Below are 26,162 nucleotides of genomic sequence, written 5' to 3' on the forward strand. Positions count from 1 at the left end.
GGTACATATACCCCCACAGGAAGTGAAGCAACTCAGTAATTTCCGTCTCCAAAGCAGTTTGGAGCGCCTGCACGCTCGCTGAGCGTGTTTTCCAATACTACTTTCTACTTTCCAAATTTCTCAGAAGACGAGCCCCGCACTCCTGCGGTGATACCCTCGGGTCCCTCCCCCAGTCGAGTTTCCCGAGGTGATTTCCGTGGTCCCTCGGAGGTAAGAGCCTCGGTCTGGTGGCCGATTCGCGGCAGGGATCTAGCCCCCGAGCGAGAAGGGCTCGGGCCTGGCTGAGAGGCGCCTCGGTCCCGGCGTGGACTTAGCCCCGAGCGAGATGAGTTCGGCGGCTTAGAGGCAGCGGGTGCACTTCCTCAAGTGCGGCGGTGAAGGTATTTCCCCTCTCCCCCCGCAGCCGGAGACCGCCCGGGTTACAGCCGGGAAGCGCCGAGGATCAGGTAAGGCGTACATCTCTTACTTTGGTCTCCGAGGTACGAGGATCGGCGGCGCCTCTCAAGTTGAGTTTGGAGAAGACGGTGGCGCCTTGCAAGCGATCAAAAAGCTCATTGATTAAGGGTAGCAGGTATTTATCCTTGTGGGTGATGGCATTGAGGCCCCTGTAGTCGATACAGGGGTGCAAGGATCCGTCTTTCTTGGTTACGAAAAAGTAGCCCGCCCCCGCAATTGAGGACGAGGGCCAGATAAAGCCCTTGGCCAGGTTTTCCTTAATGTACTCTGCTATCGCTTTGGTCTCAGGAATTGAGAGTGGGCAGACCCAACCCCGAGGGGGTGAGGTCCCGGGTAGAAGTTCAGTGGCACAGTCGAACTTCCGGAGAGGTGGCAGGATGTTGCCATCTCTTTAGAGAAGACATTGGAGTAGTTGGTATATGGAGCTGGGACTCCGGGGATCATCATGGATAGTGAAAGAGGCAGGGGAACCTCCACAGGTTTGATGGGTTTCAGGCAGGAACCCCGGCAATGAGGGCCCCACTCAGTAAGCTGCAGTGTGGCCCAGTTGAACTGTGGGGAATAGCATTGGAACCATGGAAGGCCCAGAGCCAACGAGTGGATGGATTTCACCAATATGTAGAACTCTCCGACCTGCAGCTGAATGGGTGCAGAGACCTGGGAGATTCTCCCTGGCAGGGGGTCCCCATGGATGGAGGTGATGGTTAAGGGAACCTTGAGCGGCTTAATGGGAATTTTCAGGTGGTGCGCCAGGTTTTCCCATAGGAAATTCCTGCCAGCCCCTGAATCGACCAGGGCTAAGGTTGGGCAGGAGCTGCAAGAGAGTTTAGCTGGAAGGGAGAGTTGAAAGGCCGGATTGGCAGTGCCTAGAGTCAGGGCCCCTACTGGCCCTAGGCCAGGGAGTTTCCCGGACGGACCAGGCATTTGGACAGACAATGCCCCACGGCTCTGCAATATAGGCAGAGTCCAGACTGTCTTCTATGAAGGCGTTCTTCAGGGGATAACTTGCATCATCCCAACCGCATGGGTTCCTTGGAGCCAAGAGGACTTGAAGCTCTTGGAGGGGTCCTCCCTCTGGCAGAGGTCGAACGAGCAGGTTCAGAAGGTGGACGACGAGAAGGCCGCAGCTCTTGGCTGTGTTCTTGGGCCCATCGATCAAGACGACTGGCTAGGTCGATCAACCCCTCCAGGGAGTTTGGGTAGCTTGTGGGCTGTGAGTTCATCCTTCAGTTGAGCAGACAGGCCGTCTAGGAAGATGGGACGGAGACAGTCCTACCGCCAACCCAATTTGGAGGCCAGCGTACAGAACTCGATGACATAGTCATTGAGAGGGCGCCGGCCCTGGCGGAGTTGTAGGAGGTCGCAGCTGGCGTTCACGGTCCTCCTCGGGTCGTCAAAGATCCTCTGAAACGAGGCAACAAAATGAGCAGGTCCAGAAGAATAGCGTCTGAGCGCTCCCAGAGTGGAGAGACCCTGGACAGAGCCCTACCCTCGAGTCGTGAAAGGATAAAGGTTATCTTGGTCATTGCATCCGGGAAAGTGGCGGCCTGAAACGTGAAGTGCATATAGCACTGATTAATAAAGTCTCTGCACCATTGAAACGAGGTGGTGCCTGGAGTGAAAGGGGTGACCTCTGAGGTGAAGACTGCGCCTGAAGGGCTGGGAGCCAATGCTGGCGTGACTGGAACAGGACCAGAGTCTAGATGGGTGTTGAGCCTCTCAATGGAAGCCGCCGAAGCCTCAAAATACTGCTGCTGTTGCTAGATCTTGAATGCCAGGCCCGGAATGGTCTGTAGGGTGGATGCCTAAGCCAAGTCCTTGGCAACCTATTGCGAGCATGGACCCTTGGCCCGTGGTGGTATTGGCGCTACCCGTGGGGGAAACCCCACAGGTCCCCACTGTCAGGTGGCGAGGCTGGATGGGAAGCAGAGGCCAGCTGGACCTTCGCCACTACCGGCCCACGTTCCCCGTAGGTTGAGCCCTTGGATGCCAGGGCCGGCTGGTCTTAGGTGGGCCTCTGCGTGGATGATCCCGGGAACATGGCCTGACAGGGCGGAGGCAACCAGGAGCTGAGGGCCCGAGGCAGGTAGCCGAGGACCTGGTCAAGTTCGGTCCAGAGGTCAGAGGCAGGCGGCAGAATATGTGGTCAGAGGCAAGTGGCAGAATACGTGGTCAGGTCCGATCCAGAGGTCAGAGGCAGGCGGCAGAAAGCGTGGTCAGGAAGCAGTCCGGGTCAAGAGACAAGGTCCGTCCGAGGGAAGAAGGACAATTGAGCAGGAACTGAAGGGCAGGGACAGGAACTGGGAATCTGGAGCAGGAACAGAAGTCGGATGCAGGTACAGGGACGCAGGATCGGAACAGCGACTCTGGAACTCAAGCAGACAATAGCTAGGAGACTTGTTACCAAGGCAAGCTCTGACTGTCAGAGTTTGCCATTTGCATAGGGCCGCTGACGTCATCACTAAGGACCGCGGGAGCTTTTCCCGCCATGGCCGCTTTAAATCCTCGATGATTGCACACGCGCGCCTAGGAGCAGGGGCCAAGGAGGAAGGCTCGGTGACGTTCCCTCGCCGTGGATGGGAGGCAGCCGGAGAGGATGGTGGAGTGGTCGGTGCAGCAGCATTCCCCCACCGCGGAAGAGAGAGAGGAGGGCTGTCCCGGGTTGAGCCAGGCAGTTGGGAAATGGCAGGACCGTGGCGGCAGCTGCCCGCTGTGGCTGAGGTGAGGAGGGCCGAGGCCCGGGCCCAGTGCTGGGAGGTAGGGGCAGGCACCTTGCGACCGAGAATTGTAACACCTTTTCCAATTCTGCTATCATTTTTGAGATGTGGTGACAGGAACTGTACACAATACTCAGGATGAGGTCACACCATGGAGGCATTATGATATTCTCTGTTTTGTTCTCCATTTCTTTCCTAATAATCCCTAGAATTCTGTTTGCTTCCTTGGCTGCTGCTACATATTGAGCAGAAGATTTCGGCGTATTATCAATGATGACGCCTAGATCCTGTTCCTGAATTGTGATTCCTAATGTGGAACCTTGCTTGCATTATGTAGCCATAATTTGGGTTATTCTTCCCTAAGTGCATCACTTTGCCCTTGTCCACATTAAATTCCATTTGACTATTTGCATGCCCAGTCTCCCAATTTTGCAATGTTCTCTTGCAATTTCTCACAATCCTCTTGTGATTTGACAACTTTGAATAATTTTGTGTCATCGGCAAATTTGATCGCCTCGCTTCTTGTTCCCATTTCCATGTCATTTATAAATATATTAAAAAGCAGTAGTCCTAGACTAGATCCCTGAGGCAATCCACTATTCACCTTTCTCTACTGGGAAAATTTACCATTTAGCTCTACTCTGTTTTCTATCTTTTAACCAGTTGGCAATTCATAATAGGACACTGTCCCCAATCCCATGACATTTTAATTTCCTAAGAAGTCTCTCATGAGGGACTTTGGTAAATGCTTTCTAAAAATTCGGATACACCATTATCAACTGGCTCACCTTTATCTACGTGTTTACATCCTGAAAAAAACAACGTTGGTGAAGCAAGAGTTCTCTTGGTTAAATCCATGTTGGCTTTATCCCATTAAACAATGCCTATCTATCGATCGATACAATATCATTGATTAAAAACATGCGTCCAAATTGGGCTCACATTTTTGAATGCGCGCACATCTACCTCTTCAAGGCGTCGATGCAATAGGCAAATGAGCTGCTTTGCTAAAAGGGATGCACAATGGATAATTTGTGCATTCTTAGCATTCTGCATTGAACGCCCAGGAGAATGGCTGTATGACCACAACAGTCTGGCCAGAGCTGCCTCCCCCACCCCCGGCAGGGCTATTCCTGATTGGTCCTTTTCACTGTCAAGTGTCAGTGAAAAGGACCAAATCCCCTTTCAGGTCAGCCCTCTGAAAGGAGATTGATCCTTTCACTGATATGTGACAGTTAATGGACCAATCAGCAGTAAGTGAAGGAGTGAATAAATTAATATTAAGTCCCTGACGCTTAATATTAATTTATTCACTCCTTCAATCGGGCCAGAACTTGGGGATGCTGCTTTCTGTGGTTCCTCCTATTTAGTATTGCAACGATACTAATAGGAGGAATAGCAGAAAACTGGATTTTTTGATTTTTTTACGTGAGCCCTTGAGTGCAGCATACTTTAACGCCTGTTCCCGGGCAGGCGTTAAATTTGCCACGTTAAAATGGGTGCCTTGGCTGCGTGGCAATTTTTGGCATTGCAGGGTACTAGCTAATAGTCTCATCCTCATGAAATTTGTATGTGATGAGTGCTGTTAGCTACGCGCTCAATTGGACACGTGTTTTGGATGCGCTAATCCCCTTATTGCATTGGGCATAAGTCTAGCAAGTCCAAAACATGCATCAACTGCGTTTTAAGTGGTGTGCTGACCTGAGCACCCGATATTGCATGGCCTGTATATGTTCAGCAATTTTGTTATTTATGATAGAATCTATCATTTTGCCTGGCACTGATGTCAGACTCACTGGTCTGTAGTTTCCCAAATCACCACTTGATCACTTTTTAAAAATTGGTGTTACATTGGCAACCCCCCAGTCTTCAGGTACCACAGACGATGTTAACTATTGTTTACAAATTTCCAATAGCAGGTCCGCAATTTCATTTCTCAGTTTTTTCAGCACTCTGGGATGTATATGATCTGGTCCAGGTGATTTGCTACTCTTTAGTTTGTCAATTTGCTCTAGGTCATCTTTGAGGTTCACTGATATTTGTTTCATTTCCTTTGAATCATCACTTTTGAATATCCTTTCTGGCATGGGTATCTATCATATCTTCTTCAGCGAATACTAAAGCAAATAATTTGTTTGTTTCTTTGCTATAGCTTTGTCATTCCTAAGTGCCCCTTTTACCCCTAACTTGTTAGCCTATCTGCAAGATAGACATAATGTGGCTTTGAGAGTTTATTGCACCAACAGCATGAGATTGATGGTGATAGATATGGAGTTTGCTACTACAGGGATGTCTAGGAACACAATTTCAGTTTGGTACAAGAAGTGAAGAAATGAAAAATGACAAACATTTATAATAAGTGGCTGAGATGTGGTCTGACTTTGCAGAAGAGTTTACAAATTTTGACATGGAGTTAGTTTTTGAAAGCATATATAAATGTAAAATCAATTGGCAACTAAGAAATGCAAGTCAGAATTTTGCATAGGGCTTATATATCATGGGAAAGAGAAGTGAAGTTAAACCTGCCATTCGGATACTAGTCTGAAATGTGCGCTATGTACAGGGTCTTTTTTGTGTTTGTTTATGGAATATACTAAATGTTTTGTTTTTTTTTCTCTCAGATTTTAGGGTTTGTTTTTTTTTATGATTTAATCCTTGACCAGATTTTGTACACAAGTATATTTCAGGTTCCAGTGTCAAATTCTCTAGAAAAATATAAACTAACTTGTCTCTTCCTCACCAAGGCATATTAACATCAATTACCTCCATTGTAAGATTAAAAAAAATATTTGTTTTTGATTGTACCTACCAGCTTTAACATATAATTTGTGTATTTGTGTAATTCCCCTCCTCCACCCCCCCCTCCACAGGGTCAAATTCGGGCACTGTTTGTTGCCATCGAGCAGTGTTCAAACAAGGAATAGCTTTTGCTATAGGGCCCAAAGGGAGTCACACAGTCAAAATTTCAGTCCATACCCAATGTTCTGTTCCTAACAGTAGAGATTTTATTTGAAAAACAATAGTCCATTAGATTAAAGTTAATGGAAATGGGTAAATTTGTGTTTACAAATCCAGTCCTCTGTACTCTCAGTGATTAATTTCTTCGTCTCCCTCAGTTCTACCAGATATTCTTCTTTGTGTTCCTCCTTTTGGGATCTTTTATATTTCTTGAATGCTGTTCTTTTAGCCTTTATTTTGTCAGCCACCTCCTTTGAGAACCAGATAGGTTTCATTTTCCTTTTGCTTTTCTTTACTTTTCTAACATGTAGATTAGTTGCCTTGGTGATTGCTCCTTTTAGATTGGTCCACTGTTGATCCACATCTCTCTCGTTTTCCCAGCCTTTTAGTTCTTCCTCCAGGTACTTCCCCATTTCATCAAAGTCTGTGTTTTTGAACATCAAAACTTGGGTTTTGTGCTTCTTTTCCGTGTCCTTTTGTGATATTAAACCATACCGTTTGATGATCACTGGTGCTGAGGTGGGCACCCACCTGGACGTCTGAGACATTATCTCCATTAGTGAGCACTAAGTCGAGTATAGCTCCTTCTCTCGTGGGTTCCATTACCATTTGTTTGAATAAAGCTACTTGCAGGGCATCTACTATTTCTCTACTATTTTTAGATTCTGCAGATGGGATTCTCCAGTCTACATCTGGCATATTAAAGTCTCCAGCGATCACCACTTCTCCTTTCTTTGCTATCCTGTGGATGTCTTCAATCAGATCTCTGTCTAGCTCTTCCTTTTGGTTTGGAGGCCTGTAAACCACTCCAATAAAAATGGATGCCCCATCTTTTTTTAAGTCTGCCCATAGTGCTTCTTCTTTGCCCCATCTTCCTTGCAGCTCAGATGCTTGGATATTGTTTCTGACATATAGAGCCACTCCTCCCCCTTTCCTATCCTCTCTGTCCTTCCTTAACAAGTTATAGCCTGGTATTGCCGTATCCCAGTCATGATATTCCGTAAACCATGTTTCCGTGACAGCAACAATGTCCAAGTCCGCCTCCACCATTAGGGCTTGCAGCTCTGGGATTTTATTACCCAAACTACGAGCATTTGTGCTCATAGCTTTCCAGCTTTCTTTGCTCAGGTTACTGCTGTTCCTGGACTCCTTTTGTGACCTATTTAGTTGAGGTTTGTTATCCACTTTTCTCTTTGCATTTGTGCAAGGGAAGATATTAATGCCTCTGATGACAGAATCATCCATCACTGTGAGCTTTTTCCTTTGGTTTCTGATTTGGAATTTCTGTATGCATTGGGTTTTTTCTCTCTTTTCCGATAACATTTCAATCTTTTTCTCAAGGACTTCTTCAGAATTTAATACAGAGAAGGCATTTGTACTTGTTGCACTTGATACAGTGTGTGTCTACGGAACACAGGTCTTATTCTACCAGAGCCCACTGAAATACTTTTAAAGTTCCTTAATGGCCTGTGTGAGTGGTGGGATAGAGTTGTGGGTTGCACAGCTTTCAATAATGGGTGTCTGTGGGTTACAGGTCTTATCCTACCTGAGCCCACGGTAAATCTCTTTTTTCTTGAGTTTTGGTTATTCAGTGGTAAGTGGAAATTATTTCCTGAATAATGTACCGTGGCTGAGACTCTCTTTATTGAAGCTAATTCAGCTTTAAAGTCATCCAGCTCCTTTTCCAAGGTAGAGAGTTTTGAACAAAAGGGGCAAGCCTTAAGTTTCCATATGATTACCCTCAATATAAAGGCTCCACAGCAGTTGCATTGAATAGTACTCATTTAGGTAAGTTATTTGATTGGTGCACCTAAGGAATAATCAATTTACTAATTTATCTGGTTGCCTATTATGAAGAAGAATATCTGGTAGAACTGAGGGAGACGAAGAAATTAATCAAGATGGCAAAAAGTCAAGCGGAAGAGAGGATTGCCAAAGAGGTAAAGAGTGGTAACAAAACATTTTTCAGATATATCAGTGAAAAGAGAAAAGTTCAAAATGGTATAGTGAAATTGAAAGGTGGAAAGGATCAATGCGTGGAGAGAGACGAAGAAATGGCAGAAATATTAAATGAATACTTCAGTTCTGTGTTCACTAAAGAGGACCCTGGAGAAGGACCGACACTAGTTAACAAGAAACTGGAGGGGAATGGAGTAGATGTAACTCCATTTACAGTAGAAAATGTATGGGAAGAGCTGGTGAAACTGAGGGTGGACAAAGCCATGGGGCCTGATGAAGTTCATCCCAGAATACTGAGGGAGCTCAGAGATGTGCTGGCAGGTCCGCTGTGTGACCTATTCAATAGATCCCTAGAAACGGGAGTGGTGCCGAATGATTGGAGGAGAGCGGTGGTGGTCCCGCTTCACAAGAGTGGGAACAGAGAAGAGGCTGGTAACTACAGACCGGTTAGCCTCACTTCAGTGGTGGGAAAAGTAATGGAGTCACTGTTGAAAGAGAGAATAGTGAACTATCTACAGTCGGGAGAATTGCTGGACCAGAGGCAGCATGGATTCACCATTGGAAGATCCTGTCAGACAAATCTGATTGACTTTTTTGACTGGGTAACCAAGGAATTGGATCGAGGAAGAGCACTCGATGTCATCTACTTGGATTTCAGCAAAGCTTTTGACACTGTCCCGCACAGGAGACTGGTGAATAAAATGAGAAGCTTAGGAGTGAGTGCCGAGGTGGTGGCCTGGATTGCAAACTGGTTGACGGACAGAAGACAATGTGTGATGGTAAATGGAACTCTCTCTGAAGAGAGAGCGGTTTTTAAGCGGTGTACCGCAGGGATCGGTGTTGGGACCGGTCCTTTTCAATATCTTTGTGAGCGACATTGCGGAAGGGATAGAAGGTAAGGTATGTCTTTTTGCGGATGACACTAAGATCTGCAACAGAGTGGACACGCCGGAAGGAGTGGAGAGAATGAGACGGGATTTAAGGAAGATGGAAGAGTGGTCGAAGACATGGCAGCTGACATTCAATGCCAAGAAGTGCAAAGTCATGCATATGGGGAGTGGAAATCCGAATGAACTGTATTCGATGGGGGGAGAAAGGCTGATGTGCACGGAGCAGGAGAGAGACCTTGGGGTGATGGTGTCTAATGATCTGAAGTCGGCGAAACAATGTGACAAGGCGATAGCTAAAGCCAGAAGAATGCTGGGCTGCATAGAGAGAGGAATATCGAGTAAGAAAAGGGAAGTGATTATCCCCTTGTACAGGTCCTTGGTGAGACCTCACCTGGAGTATTGTGTTCAGTTCTGGAGACCGTATCTCCGAAGAGACAGAGACAAGATGGAGGCGGTCCAGAGAAGGGTGACCAAAAAGGTGGAAGGTCTTCATCAAATGACTTATGAGGAGAGATTGAAGAATCTAAATATGTACACCCTGGAGGAAAGGAGGAGCAGAGGTGATATGATACAGACTTTCAGATACTTGAAAGGTTTTAATGATCCAATGACAACGACAAACCTTTTCCATAGGAAAAAAATCAGCAGAACCAGGGGTCACGATTTGAAGCTCCAGGGAGGAAGATTCAGAACCAATGTCAGGAAGTATTTCTTCACGGAGAGGGTGGTGGATGCCTGGAATGCCCTTCCAAAGGAAGTGGTGAAGACCAGAACTGTGAAGGACTTCAAAGGGGCGTGGGATAAACACTGTGGATCCATAAAATCAAGAGGCCGTCAATAAAGAGTGGGTGGCTCGCCAGAATGACGGCTACTGCCTGGAGATAATACCCTTATTCAATAAACATACACATGGTTACTGTGACTCCAACATCACTCTAAGCTACAACAGCAAGAGGAAATGTGGAAAAAAGGATTCGCACTCACAAAGTGGGGAGTAGCTGGCTTGTTACGGCGGTTACTACCCCAAACCAAATAAGCCTGATACTTCACTTTCAATGCATATCCAGCATAGCTCTCTGCTTCAACGGTAGGGGAGAAGAAAAACTGATACTTCACGCATAGCTCTCTGCTTCAACGGCAGGGGAGAAGAAAAACTGATACTTCACGCATATCCAGCATAGCTCTCTGCTTCAACGGCAGGGGAGAAGAAAAACTGATACTTCACGCATATCCAGCATAGCTCTCTGCTTCAACGGCAGGGGAGAAGAAAAAAGGATTCGCACTCACAAAGCGGGGAGTAGCTGGCTTGTTACGGCGGTTACTACCCCAAACCAAATAAGCCTGATACTTCACTTTCAATGCATATCCTGCTTCAACCGCAGGGGAGAAGAAAAACTGATACTTCACGCATATCCAGCATAGCTCTCTGCTTCAACGGCAGGGGAGAAGAAAAACTGATACTACACGCATATCCAGCATAGCTCCCTGCTTCAACGGCAGGGGAGAAGAAAAACAACCAATAAGGGCTGAATAACACAGTCTGGGTAAAACAAATAAACATGGGTGTAGCTTGCTTATTGCGGCGGTTACTACCCCTACTACCCCTAACTAATCAAGCTTGATATTTCACTTGGTTGCAGCTCCATCACTGCTCTCTACATTAATGGTGGGGGTGGAAGAGAAATAGAACCAAAGAGCTAAGAGAAACAGATAAGTATGAGAAAAAAATGTGAAGCTTGCTGGGCAGACTGGATGGGCCGTTTGGTCTTCTTCTGCCGTCATTTCTATGTTTCTATGTTTCTATGTTTCTTCTGTCACATCACAAAATTCCCCCAGTTGTTGCCCAAGTATTTCCAAGTCTCCTGCATTCAATCTAAAATACTCTCTCCCTCACAATCTTCCACTTAAGCCCCCTTGTCTTTCAGGTCCCCAGAGAGTTAAAATGAGAAATTCTTCTTAGTTGTCTCTCTCAAACTGGGTTGTTCCCAGGCAGAATAGGTGTCTTCCTGGACTTGAGGGATCCTTAGCCTCTCATTTGTTCCCCAGATATACCAATGTAAAGTCCAGCAGAAATCAGACTCTCTTCAGACTACTTCCTCAGATGCCAAAAAACTTCCACAACTCCTTGTGCCATGTGGGAATTATTTCTATATATTGTTCTTTGTCCATCCCCATCCAACCATCATTTGCGATGCTTCAGGCACCTACAATGAACCTCCCATTACTGGAAGGTTCCACACTTTAATAAAATCTCCTTTCTAGTGACTGAAAACTTGCCACAAACTGCAGTCTCTCTGCAGCCAAAATGGCTTTCAGTTTCACCAGCTAACAGTTGGCTGATTGCTGAAAGGATTCTAATGATGCTATTTTTGTTTCCAGGGTCTGGTGACGATACACGATCATGGGGTCCTCCTTTTGTAGGAACTGAAAGCGTTTATTTTCTGAGCGTCAACCGAAATAAGAAGGTAAAGAGAAGGCAGTTTGCTATTTTCCTATTGTAACATTTTTTTCATGGTGTTGGACTTTTAGTAGGGTGGCTCTTAAATGATTATTACAGTAACATTTTCAGCAGATCAGATGCAGGAAAACTTGGATCAAGCTAAGGTAGCCTAGTGAAACATTTATTGCTTCAGTGTTGCCGTTAAGGGTTATGAACTGTCCAGTTTTGTACCAGAGAGCCAGGCTTTCAGGTATTCTGTACAGTGTCTAGTCAGAAGTACCGACCAGACACTAAATGTCCAGTTTTACAGTGGATCCTCCTTTTTCTCACAGCCTCTTAGAGGAAGAGAAAGGCAGGTCTGAGCCTATCGGAGGAGAGTAGTGCTGTATCCCTGCCTCCTTTCTCATGCTGTGATTGGACAGTGTAGGAGTGGAGGAGTAGCCTAATGGTTAGAGCAGTGGGCTATAAACCAGGAGACTATGGTTTGAGTCCTGCTGTTGCTCCTTGTGACCTTGGGAAAATCACTTTACCCTCTATTGCCTCAGGTACAAACTTAGGCCTGTGCACTAAATATTGCATGTGATAGAAAAAGGGGCATGTTTTATGGTAATAAGCAGTTGAAGGATAAGGATGCACCAAACTAGAAGTTATTACTTGTAACCTACAAATGCATTTTAATGTTAAAATAAAACCGCCTAATATGTTCCTAACAAAGAAGCTTAACTTACACACACAGTTTTTTATACTAAATTGTTACCGTTCTATGATGGCACATGGTTAATCTGTAATCTTATACCACTCATATTTTTTCATTATCGTGCCTTTTTGTAAACTGTTGTGATGGTTATCCAACTCAACGACGGTATAGAAGAGTTTATAAATAAATATTGCAATTTGCGCTAATACCTATGTGAAGCACTAAGTTACTGCAAATTGTGATAATGTTTTTGTACTTTGAGATAAGTGCCAGAATTGTGGTATTTCCTACATACAACCACTGGGGTACCATGTTTACTATCATGGCCAGGGAGGGAGGGAGAGGGAGAGGGAGACAGAGACTAGCCATAATGCCCTACCACTAGATAGGTATTTATATCTCTATGGGAGGCCCACCTAGTAACTCGAGGTGAGGTTTAGGTATTAGTGTAGTGGTTAGGGGCCACTTTGACATTCAAAGTGAGACGTATGAACAGAACAGTGCTCTCTTGTGAAGATTTGATGACCTTCGGAGTGAGGAAACTCACTCAAAGATGAGATTTGTGCAATGTTCTCTCAACTTACCGGTTGAGAGAACATTGCACAAATCTCATCTTTGGGTAGGCGTTAATTTCTGAAAGTAAAATGTGCGGCTTGGCTGCACATTTTACTTACTGAATCGCGCGAGAATACCTAATAGGGCCATCAACATGCATTTGTATGTTGCGGGCACTATTAGGTTCGGGGGGGGGGGGGGGTTGGATGCGCGTTTTGGACGCTCTATTATCCCTTACTGAATAAGGGGTAAAGCTAGCACATCGAAAACGTGCATCTAGATGCCGGCTAACAGTGGGCTCCGTCGGAGTGCACTGTACTGTATCGGCCTGTAGGTTAGGGTATTATGGCTAGTCTCTTTCTCTCTCTCTCTCTCTACATAGGAACATAAGAAATTGCCATGCTGGGTCAGACCAAGGGTCCATCAAGCCCAGCATCCTGTATCCAACAGAGGCCAAACCAGGCCACAAGAACCTGGCAAGTACCCAAACACTAAGAAGATCCCATGCTACTGATGCAATTAATAGCAGTGGCTATTCCCTAAGTAAACTTGATTAATAGCCGTTAATGGACTTCTCCTCTAAGAACTTATCCAAACCTTTTTTGAACCCAGCTACACTAACTGCACTAACCACATCCTCTTGCAACAAATTCCAGAGCTTTATTGTGCGTTGAGTGGAAAAGAATTTTCTCCGATTAGTCTTAAATGTGCTACTTGCTAACTTCATGGAATGCCCCCTTGTCCTTCTATTATTAAAAAGTGTAAATGAACGAGTAGATGTGACTCGGTTAAGACCTCTCATGATCTTAAAGACCTCTATCATATGCCCCCCCCCTCTCTCTCTCAGCTGGTGCTCCCCTGAAAAAGGTGTAGCTAAAATTGGTGTTAAAGCCATGCAATAGGGCTTTGCAAAACAGTAAGCCCACCCCTAACTCCTCCTCTTTTTCTGATTTGCATCGCACTATATGTTATGGTGCTATCGCATGCGTTAACGGCACTTTTCGCATGCGATAAGCCCTTAACGCATGCGAAAACGCCTTATCGCATTTTGATAAATGACCCTATTAGTTTGTAAGCCCTCTGGGGATAGGGAAATACCTACATTACCTGAATGTAATCCACTTTGAAATGCTGAAAAAAGTGTGAAAAGCGGAATATAAATCTTAATAAATAAATAGAGGAAGAGGTGGTGCACAGCACAGTCTCAGTGGTTCTGCAGATACATAGTTACACTATTTAGGCAGTTCACTGGCAGGATCTAAATTTTATGCAAATGAGGGGGTACCATTCCCCCACTCCACCCCCTGGTCCTCAAGTGTCCAGTCCTGCTCTATGGAAAAGTTGGCAACCCTATTGCTGTTCCACAAGGTAATTCATACAGTTACAAAGTCTTCCCCCCTCCCCCTAGATACCCAGAAGAGTTCAAAGTCTCATTTGGAGCACAGAGAGGGCAAGTGGCTAAAGGCCATGGAAGTGGTAGGTAAGGGGGGGGCTGCTGCATGTTTACAACTCTGTGCTCTACATACAATTTTCAGAAAATAAGCTCAATATTAGTCAAGAGTTGGTGACTTTTTATGGTCAGTGTTTTCTGTGTTTTAAGGATATATTTTGTTTAGGAACAGGAAATTAGTTTTCGTTTGTTCTTTAGACCATTGGTGTTCAGTATTTAGAGTCCCTTGTGCGGGTCTGGTTTCCAGGTTGCCCCTAATTAATATGCATGAGATTGACACACATTAGTGCACTGTGTGCAAACATGTAGCTCATGCATATTCATTAGAGATATCCTGATCAGCTAGGAGGGGAAAGGAAGTCTATGGTGATGGACATTTATCAGTGTTGAAAATGCTGTTGGGTATTTATTTATTTATGGGGTTTTTAATACCACCTATCAAAATGTGTAAGTGGTTTGATAAAACTAGTGTTACGCAGACCCAGTTCTTGTTTCTTTGTACATGTCCATCCATTCCCAGAATCACAGACAGATTATCTTTGGTGTGCATGTATTGTGTACAAAGCCATAAAAGAAATATTGTGATATCACAGTATGCCATAATCTCTTGCCCCATTAAACTTGCTGATTGGTGTTTACTGCCTGATAGATCAGAGGTTGTTAGAGGTTGTACACAATTTCCCACCTGTATAGGGGTAGATTTTTAAAAATTGCGCGATCGCGTACTTTTGTTCGCGCACCAGGCGCAAACAAAAGTACGCTGGATTTTATAAGATACGCGTGTAGCCGCGCGTATCTTATAAAATCCAGGGTCGGCACGCGCAAGGGGGTGCACATTTGTGCAACCTGCGCGCGCCGAGCCCAGCGCGCGCTGCCTGTTCCCTCCGAGGCCGCTCCGATTTCAGAGCAGCCTCGGAGGAAACTTTCCTTCGCCCTCCCTTCCCTTACCTAACCCTATCTAACCCCCCCCTTACCTTTGTTCCACGATTTACGCCTGCTAAAAGCAGATGTAAACCTGTGCGCGCCAGCGGGCTGCTGGCGCGCCATTACCCAACCCGGGGGCTGGTCCGGAGGCCTCGACCACGCCCCCGGGCCGGCGCCATGCCCCCGCCCCCACAACGCCGCGTCATTTTAGACGCGCCCCCGACACGCCCCTTTTAGAAAGCCCCGGGACTTACGCGCGTCCCGGGGCTCTGTGCGCGCCGGCGGCCTATGCAAAATAGGCGCGCCGGCACGGGAGGGCCCTGCGCGCGTAAATCCGGCCGGATTTACACGCGCAGGCCATTTAAAATCCGCCCCATAGTGAAGATTGCATTGGATAAGCTTCCTTGCCCCCCATATCTGCTCATTTTGATTGTGGTTTCACTAAAGGAAAGAAACAGATTTCATTTAAATTCACAAAAATATGCTAGAATCTCTGAATTTGACTTTACAAAAGGCAAAAGAACACACTGTGGTATTGCACAAATGATTAAGCATGACATTTTTCAAGTGCAATTCTGTTTCTTGCAATTGTATACCACTCTATAAAGAATGAAACACACTGTGCCATTAAGCTTTCAAAATGTACGGAAAGGTATAGCTTATGGTGCCAATGTTGAAGGACCCCTTAAAAGTTGAAATCCATGAAAAGTCATCTGCTGAGGGTTGAACCAATGGCTCTGTGGCAGTATTGCATGCTTGCATATGTAGGCAACTGAGTTCCACTTCTTGGTTTGGCGAGTTCTGAGGTGACTGCAGTGGCAGTAGGAAGTCTGTTATTGCACTATGGCAACACCTAGTGGCTGGATTTAGGGCTTAAGATGATAGGGTTCCAGAAGGAGCCCTGGTGCAGAACTCCCAGCTGAGGACTAGTGCAGCAATGACTGGACTAAAGTAAGCTGGGAGGGAAAATAGGGGGAAAAAAAGATCTCCAGGTAGCTGCAGATGAAGGCTCATGGCAAGCCTAAAGATAATATTAGGTCATAAAAGGAAACCTGTGATCATTTGTTCATGCTGTGTTATACTTCTGAAGTGAATACCATCCCTACCACCAGTTTTCTCAAGTATAGTTAAAAAAAAAAAAAAAAAGGGGGGGGGGAGGGTAGAACCCATTTCCCATAATCCGTTTGACCAATAACATTTTGTTGGTCTTTAAGACTTGTTTTTTTTTTCTCACAGAGCATAGCTGTTAATATAAAGGATCCAAAAGGAACAAGAATTATCAGAGAGGTAGGTTCCACGCTACAAAACAAATCATGACCTTTTAATTTTTTCTTTGCATGAGAATTGAAAAGTACTATGAAAAAAAACCCCCTTTCACTACATATGCTTCTGCTGTGATCTACTAGTGACATAAGTAACTGTAAAACATTAGACATTTTTTTTTCCTCTGCATATAACCTTTTGTTATGCTATGATATTGCTATGGTTGTCTAACATCTTAACTGTTTAAGGCAGGGTAGAGCATAGCAAGACTTTTTTAACTTCTGAGAAATGTGCCGTCTTTAAGCTTCTGGATGAATATAACATAAGAACGTCTAAGCTGGGTTAGACCAATGATCCATCTAGCTCAGCATCCTGTCTCAGATAATGGCCCCAGAGTTATTAGCAAACTTCTGTCCACCTTAGACAAGGGGGCAATATTCTCAGGGCATCTTGTTTCCATCAGGTATGTAAAAACTGAGGGCAGCTTTCATACTGCTTGCATAGCTGTACGTCCTAGTCCAGACTTTGCACCAGTTCTCAAAGGGGAAAGTATGCACGTGCTTTCTTTGTGAAAAGCGATGAAAGAAAAAGCAGCAGAGATTTGCCCCTGGTTTTCTGCAGATTACTTTTTCTGACTAAAGCATATGTACTTTTGGAAATGGAAAAGTATGCATGTTCTTGCAATCCCTGTCCTAACCCCCAACTCCTGAGCTTGTCTCCACTCAATGTGGGTAACAGATGCATTGTGGAACTGTTGTGATTCAATAAATAGATGCTTAGAGCTAACAGCTGTGGGGGAAACTTCATATTTATTAAATACTACAAATAATATAAGGCATATTTTATGGAGAGATAGAGTGCCATGCAAGACACATCGGTATAAAGCTCTCTCTCAGATGACTTTACTGATAAGGCATTATATAGGATTTACACTTCATACATTTCCAACCTCTAAACCAATAACAGTTACACAATTTGTCAAAATATTTCTGATTGGCTTTTTATTATAAACAATTCAGATGGCTGCATGCAAATTCGCTCTTGCTATGTATGCAAATGCTATCTATGGGCCTGCAACTAAACTACAGTGCCAAACTACCTTGGTGTGTTTTCTAAACATGGCTCTATAATATTGTGGCCTAGTAACTTTTTCAGCTTGTACAACACTCCAATCTAACTTCTCCCCTTCTGCAATGTCTGCCTGTCTAGCAAAAGCAAAGCACAAAACTGAAGCATAAATGCTGTAGAATAGTACTTAGTAATTACGATCAAAAAACTTAGAACATGAATAATAACTTCTTGTGTGATATGTCAAAAAGTGCTTCCCTTCCTCTTCACTGCTCTTCATCAGAAGTGATGCCTACAATAGGGTCTGGGCACCTAAATCAGAACTACATGCATACTCTCTTACTAGGTTTGCCAACTGCCCGGTTTTGGACCGGACAGCCAGGTTTTCAGCTCTGCTGTACAGTGCCTGGTCAGAAGTACTAACCGGACACTGAAAATCCGGTTTTTGCAAGAGGCTTCTCTTTCCCACAGCTTCCTGGTTACAGGGAAAGACAGAGCCAAGAGCTGTACTGTGTCCTGAGCTGTACTGTGTCCTTTCCTGTGTGGTGATTGGATGGGATGGGGAGAGGAGGCGGGGCACAGCACAGCCCTCAGTTCCCAGTGGCTCCACAGATCCCTGTAGCAATGCCCTCTGGGGCCCTCTGTGAGTGTTGAGCCAAGACCTGAGAGAGGGGCGGCAGCGAATCAGCCAAGAGACACAGTAAGAGAGGAGGGAAAACAGTCACAGGGGAGAGACCGAGCGGGACAAAGAAGGAGAGGGAAAGGAAGATAGACATGTGAGCAAGGGCCCAAAGAGAGACAGAGGGGGTATGGAAGGAAGGTCACAAGGAAGGGGAAAGGCCAGCTGGAGCATGAGGGAAGGAGGGAGATGGGGGAAGGGAAGGAAGAGTGAGAACAGGCACAAATGAGACAGGAGGACACAGGAGAAAAGGAGATAGAGAAAGAGGAACGCATTATGGGTATTTACATTATTTCTTATGGAAAAAAATAATCTTGACTTACAACCAATTTGAGTTACAACCCAAAGGGAAGAAAAGAGGTAAGACAGAGCGGTCGCAGCCGTCTGCGACCGACGGATGCAACAGTGGGACTTCTGCTCTGCTGTTGCAGTGATTGGCTGCTGCTGCTGCCGATGAGGCCTGTCCATCTCAGGTGCACCCAGAGCTGCAAATGTTCACAGGAGCACATAGGCAGACCCGGCTCGGCATTGCAGCAAGCAAGCAACAGCATCACTGGTGACCAAGGAAGCTTCTGTGCAGCAGCAGAAAGGGAGTGTAGCAGTCAGCTGGTTACAGCAAGGTGTCAGGAGGGGAGGAATGAGTATGCTGGGAGGGGGAAATGAGTGTCTGGGGGCAGAGATGTGCTCTAAGGGGGTGGGGAGGGAGGAATCCTTCCCCTCCTCCCTTCCTGCAAGCTAAAGATGTCAACTTGAATGGTGAGTACAGTATGAAATTGTTTCTGGTAGGCTAGGCACATTTTATAACTTTTTGGTGAGTACACTAGGAAAATTATAGGTGTTTCTGGTAATTACACACATTATACAACCCTTTTTTATTATGAAAATGTTAGGTAAGGGGTGCTTTGGGAGGTTTGGAACGCATTATGGGTATTTCCATTATTTCTTATGGAAATAATAATCTTGACTTACAACCAATTTGAGTTATAACCAGCCCTCTGGAACGAATTGGGTTCGTAAGTCAAGGGTCTACTGTACTATCATCCGCCTCCTCAATCCTTTCAACACCATCAGGGCTCCCGAGGCTGTCCCAGGCAGCAGAGAGCCTCCAAGCCAGCTCCTCAGTCAATTCCGGGGACGGGGTTTTGACTGGGCCATAGAGAGCATAAGCTGATTGCTTGTACCCGAGATAACGGACTCTCCAGTCGGGGGCAGGCTGCAGTTCTTTGCAAACCAGTGACCCAGTGTAACCTCGGACCAGTGGGTCCTATCCATTGTCTGCCAAGGGTGCCAATTGAATCCATTGGGTGTCCCGCCAAATTGCCCTTCGTGCCCATATTGAGGACCGGTAGCGCATCAGGAGGTATGACTAGCGGAGCTCTCCTCCCTCTTAATGGCTAGAGCGATCAAGCCCCTACCACCAGGGCAAAGAAGGTAGGGATTCTACTCCAGGTACTTCCTGATTCCAAAGAGAACAGGAGGACTCCGTCTCATCCTAGACCTAAGGGCCTTCAACAAGTTCCTAAAAAAACAGAAAAGTTCAAGATGGTTTCCCTGGGCACCTTGATCCCTTTATTTTGCAAAAGGGTCTGGCTATGTTCCCTTGACCTAAAGGACGCATACACTCATATTGAGATCTTCCCTAGTCTCAGGAAATATCTCTGATTTGTGGTAGGAAGTCAGCACTTCCAGTACCAGTTGTTGCCGTTCAGGCTCGCATTGGCCCCACGAGTCTTCACAAGAATTCTGGCCATTAGTGGCAGTGTACCTCCGCAGACTGGGAGTGCATGTCTTCCCATATCTGGATGATTGGCTGGTCAAGAACACATCTCAGGTAGGGGCCATCAGGTCCATGGGGTTGACCATTCGGGAGATGGAGTCGCTAGGGTTCGTTCTCAACTATCCAAAGTCCCATCTCAGCCCACTACCTCAATTGGACTTCATAGGATCTCTGTTAGACATGGCTCAGGCCACGACTTTTCTGCCTTGCCAGAGAGCTGTTGCTTTGGTGACCATTGCGGCAGAGATTTAGCAGAGCCAGCAGGTGTCAGCCTGGCACATGTTGAGGCTGTTGGGCCATATGGCTGCAACTGTCCTTGTTACTCCCTTGGCTCGTTTACACATGCGCAGACCCCAATGGACCCTGAGGTCATAGTGGCCCCAGGCAACTCAGAGCCTCCAGGATTGCATCCGAGTCTCTCTGGGACTCATTGTCCTGGTGGAGGGTGCTTTCAATCTGGAGCAGGGGATCGTGTTTCAGAGTCTCCCTACTCAATTTGTCCTAACCATGGATGCATCTACAGTTCAGGGTGGGGAGCTCATGTAGATGGGCTTGGTACCCAGGATCTTTGATCCGCTCAGGAACATTCTTGTCAAATCAACTTTCAAGCAATCAGGTACGCACTGTGGGCTTTCAGAGATCGTCCATCTAACAGAGTTGTCCTGATCCAGACTGACAACCAGGTAGCCATGTAGTTTGTCAACAAGCAAGGAGGCACGCGATCATATTTCCTGTGTCAGGAAATAGTCCAGATATGGTCGTAGGCCCTGTCCCACAGGATGGTGCTCAGGGCCATGTACCTAGCCGGGATAGAGAACGTAGTAGGAGAGAGGCTGAGTTGAGTATTCAGACCCCATGAGTGGCCCCTGGACCAGAGGGTAGGGAATCGGATATTCTGCCTCTGGGGGAGCCTGGATGTAGATCTGTTTGCAACCCCCTGCAACAGGAAGGTGCCTCGATTCTGCTCCCTGTACAGGTCAGACAGTAAACAAGCCTCTGAAAACCCTTGCCCTTCATTGGGTCAAGAGTCTTCTGTATGCGCATCCTCAAATTCCCTTAGTGGTGAAGACTCTCTTGATGCTTTGCAAGGACAAAGGGACTGTGATTCTCAAAGCCCCTCATTGGCCGAGACAGGTCTGGTTTCCACTCCTGAGGGAGTTGTCCATCCAGAGACCAATCAGTCTGGAGACTTCTCCAGATCTCATCATGCAAGATCAGGGCCCGTTGCGGCATCCCAACCTCCAAGCCCTGTCGCTCACAGCCTGGATGTTGAAAGGTTAATTCTGCAGCTGCTTGATCTTTCAGAGGATGTGTCTCGGGTCTTGGTGGCTTCTAAAAAGCCTTCCACTAGAAAGACCTATGGACTGAAGTGGAGGAAATTTTTCCGTGTGGTGTGAGCAGATGGCCCTAGACCCATTCTCCTACCCCCACACAAAAACTGCTTGATTACCTTCTACATTTATTGGAAGCTGACAAAAAAGCCAACTCAGCGTTCATCTTAGTGCAACTGGCGCATACCACCATGGTGTAGATGGTACACCCATCTCTGTACAGCCTATAGTTGTACGTTTCATGTGGGGCCTGCTTCAATTGAAGCTTCCTGCCGTGTCTGGGGATCTCAATGTGGCGTTAGCTCAGCTGATGAAAGCTCCTTTTGAGCTGCGGCGTACTGTGACCTGAAGTACCTGACCTGGAAGGTCATATTTTTGGTGGTGGTCATTTCAGCACACAGGGTCCAGGCCTTATTGACTTATCCACCTTATACTAACTTTTATCAAGACAAGGTAGTCTTGCATACATACTGTAAGTTCCTGCCTCAGGTAGTCATAGATTTCTATCTTAACCAGTCAATTGTCCTGTTAATATTCTTTCCCAGGCCCCATTTGCACAATGGCGAACCAGCACTGCACAGTTTGGACTGCAAGCGAGCCTTAGCCTTCTAGCTGGAGTGGACAGAAGCCCACAGACAGTCTACCCAACTTTTTTATTTCTTTTAATAAGAATAGGTTGGGTGTTGCTGTTGTCAATCAGACACTATCCAATTGGCTAGCAGATTGCATCTCTTTCTGTTATGCCCAGATGGGACTGCATCTTGGGGGTCATGTCAAAGCTTATTCTGTTGGAGCAATGGCAGCATCGGTGGTCCACTTCTAGTAGTTCCTATGGAGGAGATCTGCAAGGCTGCAATGTGGAGTTCTCTCCACACATTCACATCTCATTGTCTGGATAGGATTGGCCAACGTGACAGTAGGTTCAGTCAGTTTGTTCTTTGTAACCTGTTTGAGGTGTAGAACCCAACTCTCACACCTAGGGCCCATTGTTTGGGTTCAGGCTGTCTCCCCCCTGTTACCAACAGCACTGGTGTTGTTTTGCCTGTTGGCACCTGGTTGGATGTCTGGCCCCTTTTTTGTTGAGGAGCAGCCTGTAGCTAGGGATTCATTCACCCATGTGTAAGGACTACCATCCTGCTTGTCCTCGGAGAAAGCAGAGTTGCTTACATGTTAGTCCTCGCGAAACTCGCCTGCCACCCCGCGGATTAGGGTTTCTCCTATTTTTTGTTTTTATCATAATTCTATGCTAAGGGATTGAAGAGGGCCCCCGCATGAATGTGAGGTATAGGGCATGCTGGGCATGCTCAATGTGCCTAGTCAAAGTTCTAGAAACTTTGACATATGTTTTCCACATCGGTGCTTCATCTGATGTCACCCATGTGTGAGGTCTAGTATCCTGCTGTCCTCAGAGAACACCTGTCACAGGTAAGCAGCTCTGCTATACTTTGATAAAGGTGCTATAAGAAGTGGGGAAATGTGGAAGGAAATTAATTTGTTAGCAGCAAATGAGTCTTCTGTATGATTCTGTGGGCTCCCTTTGTAGGTGCAGAATGCAGAGATAGAATAAAACCATTATTGGGTCTGAAGAGCTCTTTTCTCTTCCTGCATCTGCATTGCCATCACTGAAAAGTGCACCACATTAATGTAAAATGCTGAGTTAAGTGACAGGGCTGCTGAAAGTTTTGTTGCTACGGAAGCAGATGAGACTAAGGTGGTGTATAAGAATGGGATAGTAAGGGACAGTGAGTTGTCCTGCATTGTGAACCTAGAAGTCCCCTAGGAGCCTTTAGTTCTTCTGTCCCTTAGTCCAGCTATGATGGAATGAAAAATGCTTGGTTAACTGAATTACCCTTTGCTTATGTCTTAAACTCCGCCTGGAAAATCTCAGTGGAGTTCATGTGAACCCGTGTTAAAAATGTAACACGCTCTGCTTTATTAAAAATTCACGTTACAACCTCTTAAACCACTCTTATCATTTGACGACTTTTGTTTCTGTTTTTCAAACATTCGGCCTTACCAGTCTAGACTATTCCAATGCCTTATATTTCAGCCAGCCTAACACACTACTTAAACCATTACAAATTGTGCAGAACTCTGCTGCCTATGTCATTTCAGACATATGTCTCAGCATATTATCCCATGTTGCAAACCCTACATCAGCTTCCTGTTCAATATAGAATCATGTTTAGAATAGGTTCCATAATTCACAAGTTGCTACACACTCATGATGCATCCAGTTTGAACCCAATGCTACGCATTTATCACTCAGGCAGAGACTTGCGTTGGGGCAAATAAGGGTTTGCAGGAGATGCCATCTCAGCGTGGTGCGTATCTCTGTGAGACTTGTGACTGGGTTTTCTCTATTGCTAGGGCTAATTTTTGGAACTTGATACCTGAGCTGTTACGATTAACTACCTGCCCGTACAATTTTGGAAGATGTTAAAAACTCACCTGTTTAAGCAGGCCTTTTTTGATTGACCTTCTGATCTGTCTGTGGCAACGCTTTAGAATGATTGTTGTGCCATAAATTACATCAGCGGCTAATGGCTTTGTAATCTACTGGTGAAAACAAAATCTGATGTTTGTTTTGATTTTTGTGGTTTTAAATATTTGTTGATTTTTATTATGAATGTTTTTGTTCCTTGTTAACCACCTTGACTATACAGATATGTGCGGTAGTTAAGCTTTTAATATATACATAAATGCACATTGCGAAGCTCTCTGTGATAAATGCAAAATTAATATGCAGTAAATTCTTTTTCTGTACATTTTATTAAAATTACCTAAGAAGCATGCTCTTGGATCATCCTGCTACTTGTTCTTACCATCATGAGGCCAGGCATCCACTTACTTGACACAATCCAGGATTTGAAAGAAGCTTAAAATATAACATTCTGTCCATTTATTATCTTCCTGCTGTGGTGCAGAAGGTCATATTCTACCTCCAAGCAGCAAGTCATTATTCTATTGAGATGACTACGTTTTTTTAAAATGAAAGATATCATTTTTCTGCATGCATAAATTAGCAAAAAAAATAAGAAAAAGCTTTTAGCAGTATTACAAAAAATTTGCCAACAGATATGTCAGATATTTGAAACTGACAGTACAGGATATTGAACTTTAAAATGTGTTTAAAAATAAGCATTGCCAAATTCCTTCATTTCTGAAGGAGATAACTAGAACCAGATGAACTTGGATTTTTTTTTCCTCTCCAAAAAGCCATTTTGGAGGCTTGAAAAGTTTCCTTTTCTAAAGTTTATATCCCCAGATTAACCTGTTCTGAGGACTCCGATTCAGCGGATAGGAGCAGTTGAGCCATAGCCAAACAATTGTTCACTTATATTCAAGTGAAAAAGTGCATTCCTTCTGTATATGATACCAAGAGCTGAGAGAGTCTTACTTCTTTTTTTTTAATTGAAACACTTATTTATAATCTATTACACACAAGTGTGACCCTATTTCCAAAAGTGTTATCCTTAACTTCTACCCAATGGATGAATATTCCCTACTTTGTTAAGCAATAAGAGTTGAAAAAGATGTGTGTGATTTTTTATTATCTTAACCTAATTAGGTGCTAGATCTCATTAACAGCAAAGCAAACTCCTCCACTATCTGGTACATTGTGATGGACCATAAAACCCTGTCAAAAATACTCAGAACCTTTATAGGAAATCTGTGATACTATAACAGCATATTAATATTCAGGATTCACAGGGTAACAACCCTTCCTGAGAAAAGGCAACACTGCAAATACAGTAACTGGTTCTAGAACACCAGTACACTTCCTATTGGTAAAACAGAATAAGTTGGAATGCTGTAGATACCTATATAGAAATTACGCTAACATCTGTCACATACACCGATCACAGAGATCCTCATCAAATACAGAATAAGGGACCACAAATTTGAAATGGAAACCTGCAGACAAAAATTGAAAAGGAAGCCCTAAGAGGTCAGATTCTGTTTGCAGTGTAACACTGGAGAAATAGAAACAAAAAATACAGTACATTTCCGCTTGAACTGAGCAAAATACATATTACAGATAGTTATTTCCAGCACTCACATATTCCAGTCACTAAACTGAAAATAAAATACTTTTTTCCTACCTTTATTTTCTGGGCATTTTATTTTTTTAATCGTGTTGGTCCCAATCTCTCTCTTCTGCTTTCCTTTGTCTTCTCTTAACTTTTTCCAGGGTCTCCTGTCCATTTGCAGTTTCTTCTCTTCTTCTGTCAATACTTCCTTTCCTATATCCATCTCTAACATTGACCTTTTTCTTTCAAATCGTTCCTTTTCTCTTTTCTGCCTGACTGTCCACTCAGATTTCCTCCTTCACCCTTTTATTACCCTCCAGTCCTCAATCTCCTTTTCACATATTGTCTATCTACCAGCTTTCCATCTTTCTCTCATCTCCTTTCATGCTAGTTTCTCCACTCTTACTCTCCTCAACCCTACCATTCCCTTTGGCTCTCACTCCTTTCCCAGCTTCTTATTCTCCTATCTTTCGCCTATTCCCTAATATCCCATTCCTCCTCTCCTTCACCCCATCCCTTTCCACGCTCTCTTACCCCCCCTCCAATCTTTCAGATCCTTCACATCGCTTGTTCTTTTTCCACTCTTCCTCCCCCCTTACCCTTCAGCTGCAGTTCGTGGTTGGCCAAAGAAGAATCTGCTGCTGCTTTATTGTGTTGCATGCTGCAGTGCCAGGTAGGGCCAAAAATGTGACTCAGCTGCTGGTACTATTCCTCCCTTTCTGGTGGCTCAGACTGAAGAATGAAGCCAAGATTGGGGTTGGAGGGAGGAGAGAACTTGGGGACAGGAACTTGGAGCCTGAGTGAAGTTGTTGGGGAGGAGACTAGACGTGGAAAAATTTTAGAATGACTTCTATAGATCACTGGCTCTAATCTGACTGGTAGTGACTAAAAATGATTACTAGCTGAAAGCCATTTGTTGGTCTTTGTGAGAAGTGTTAATGGCTTTAGATCTCTTTCTAATGGA

General features: G+C 45.1%; 1 protein-coding gene across 1 annotated transcript in view; it reads left to right on the forward strand.

Annotated features, from left to right (window-relative positions):
* The window catches only part of SUGCT (succinyl-CoA:glutarate-CoA transferase), a 1,474,461-nt gene that overhangs the window by 22,140 nt on the left and 1,426,159 nt on the right, over positions 1-26,162 (forward strand). Inside the window, exons 4-5 of the mRNA XM_029589533.1 lie at positions 11,360-11,445; positions 16,283-16,333. Coding sequence (XP_029445393.1) covers positions 11,360-11,445; positions 16,283-16,333 — 137 coding nt within the window. The remainder of the gene's footprint in view (positions 1-11,359; positions 11,446-16,282; positions 16,334-26,162) is intronic.

This window comes from Rhinatrema bivittatum, chromosome 2, assembly GCF_901001135.1.
Source record: "Rhinatrema bivittatum chromosome 2, aRhiBiv1.1, whole genome shotgun sequence".
Classification (NCBI taxonomy): domain Eukaryota; kingdom Metazoa; phylum Chordata; class Amphibia; order Gymnophiona; family Rhinatrematidae; genus Rhinatrema; species Rhinatrema bivittatum.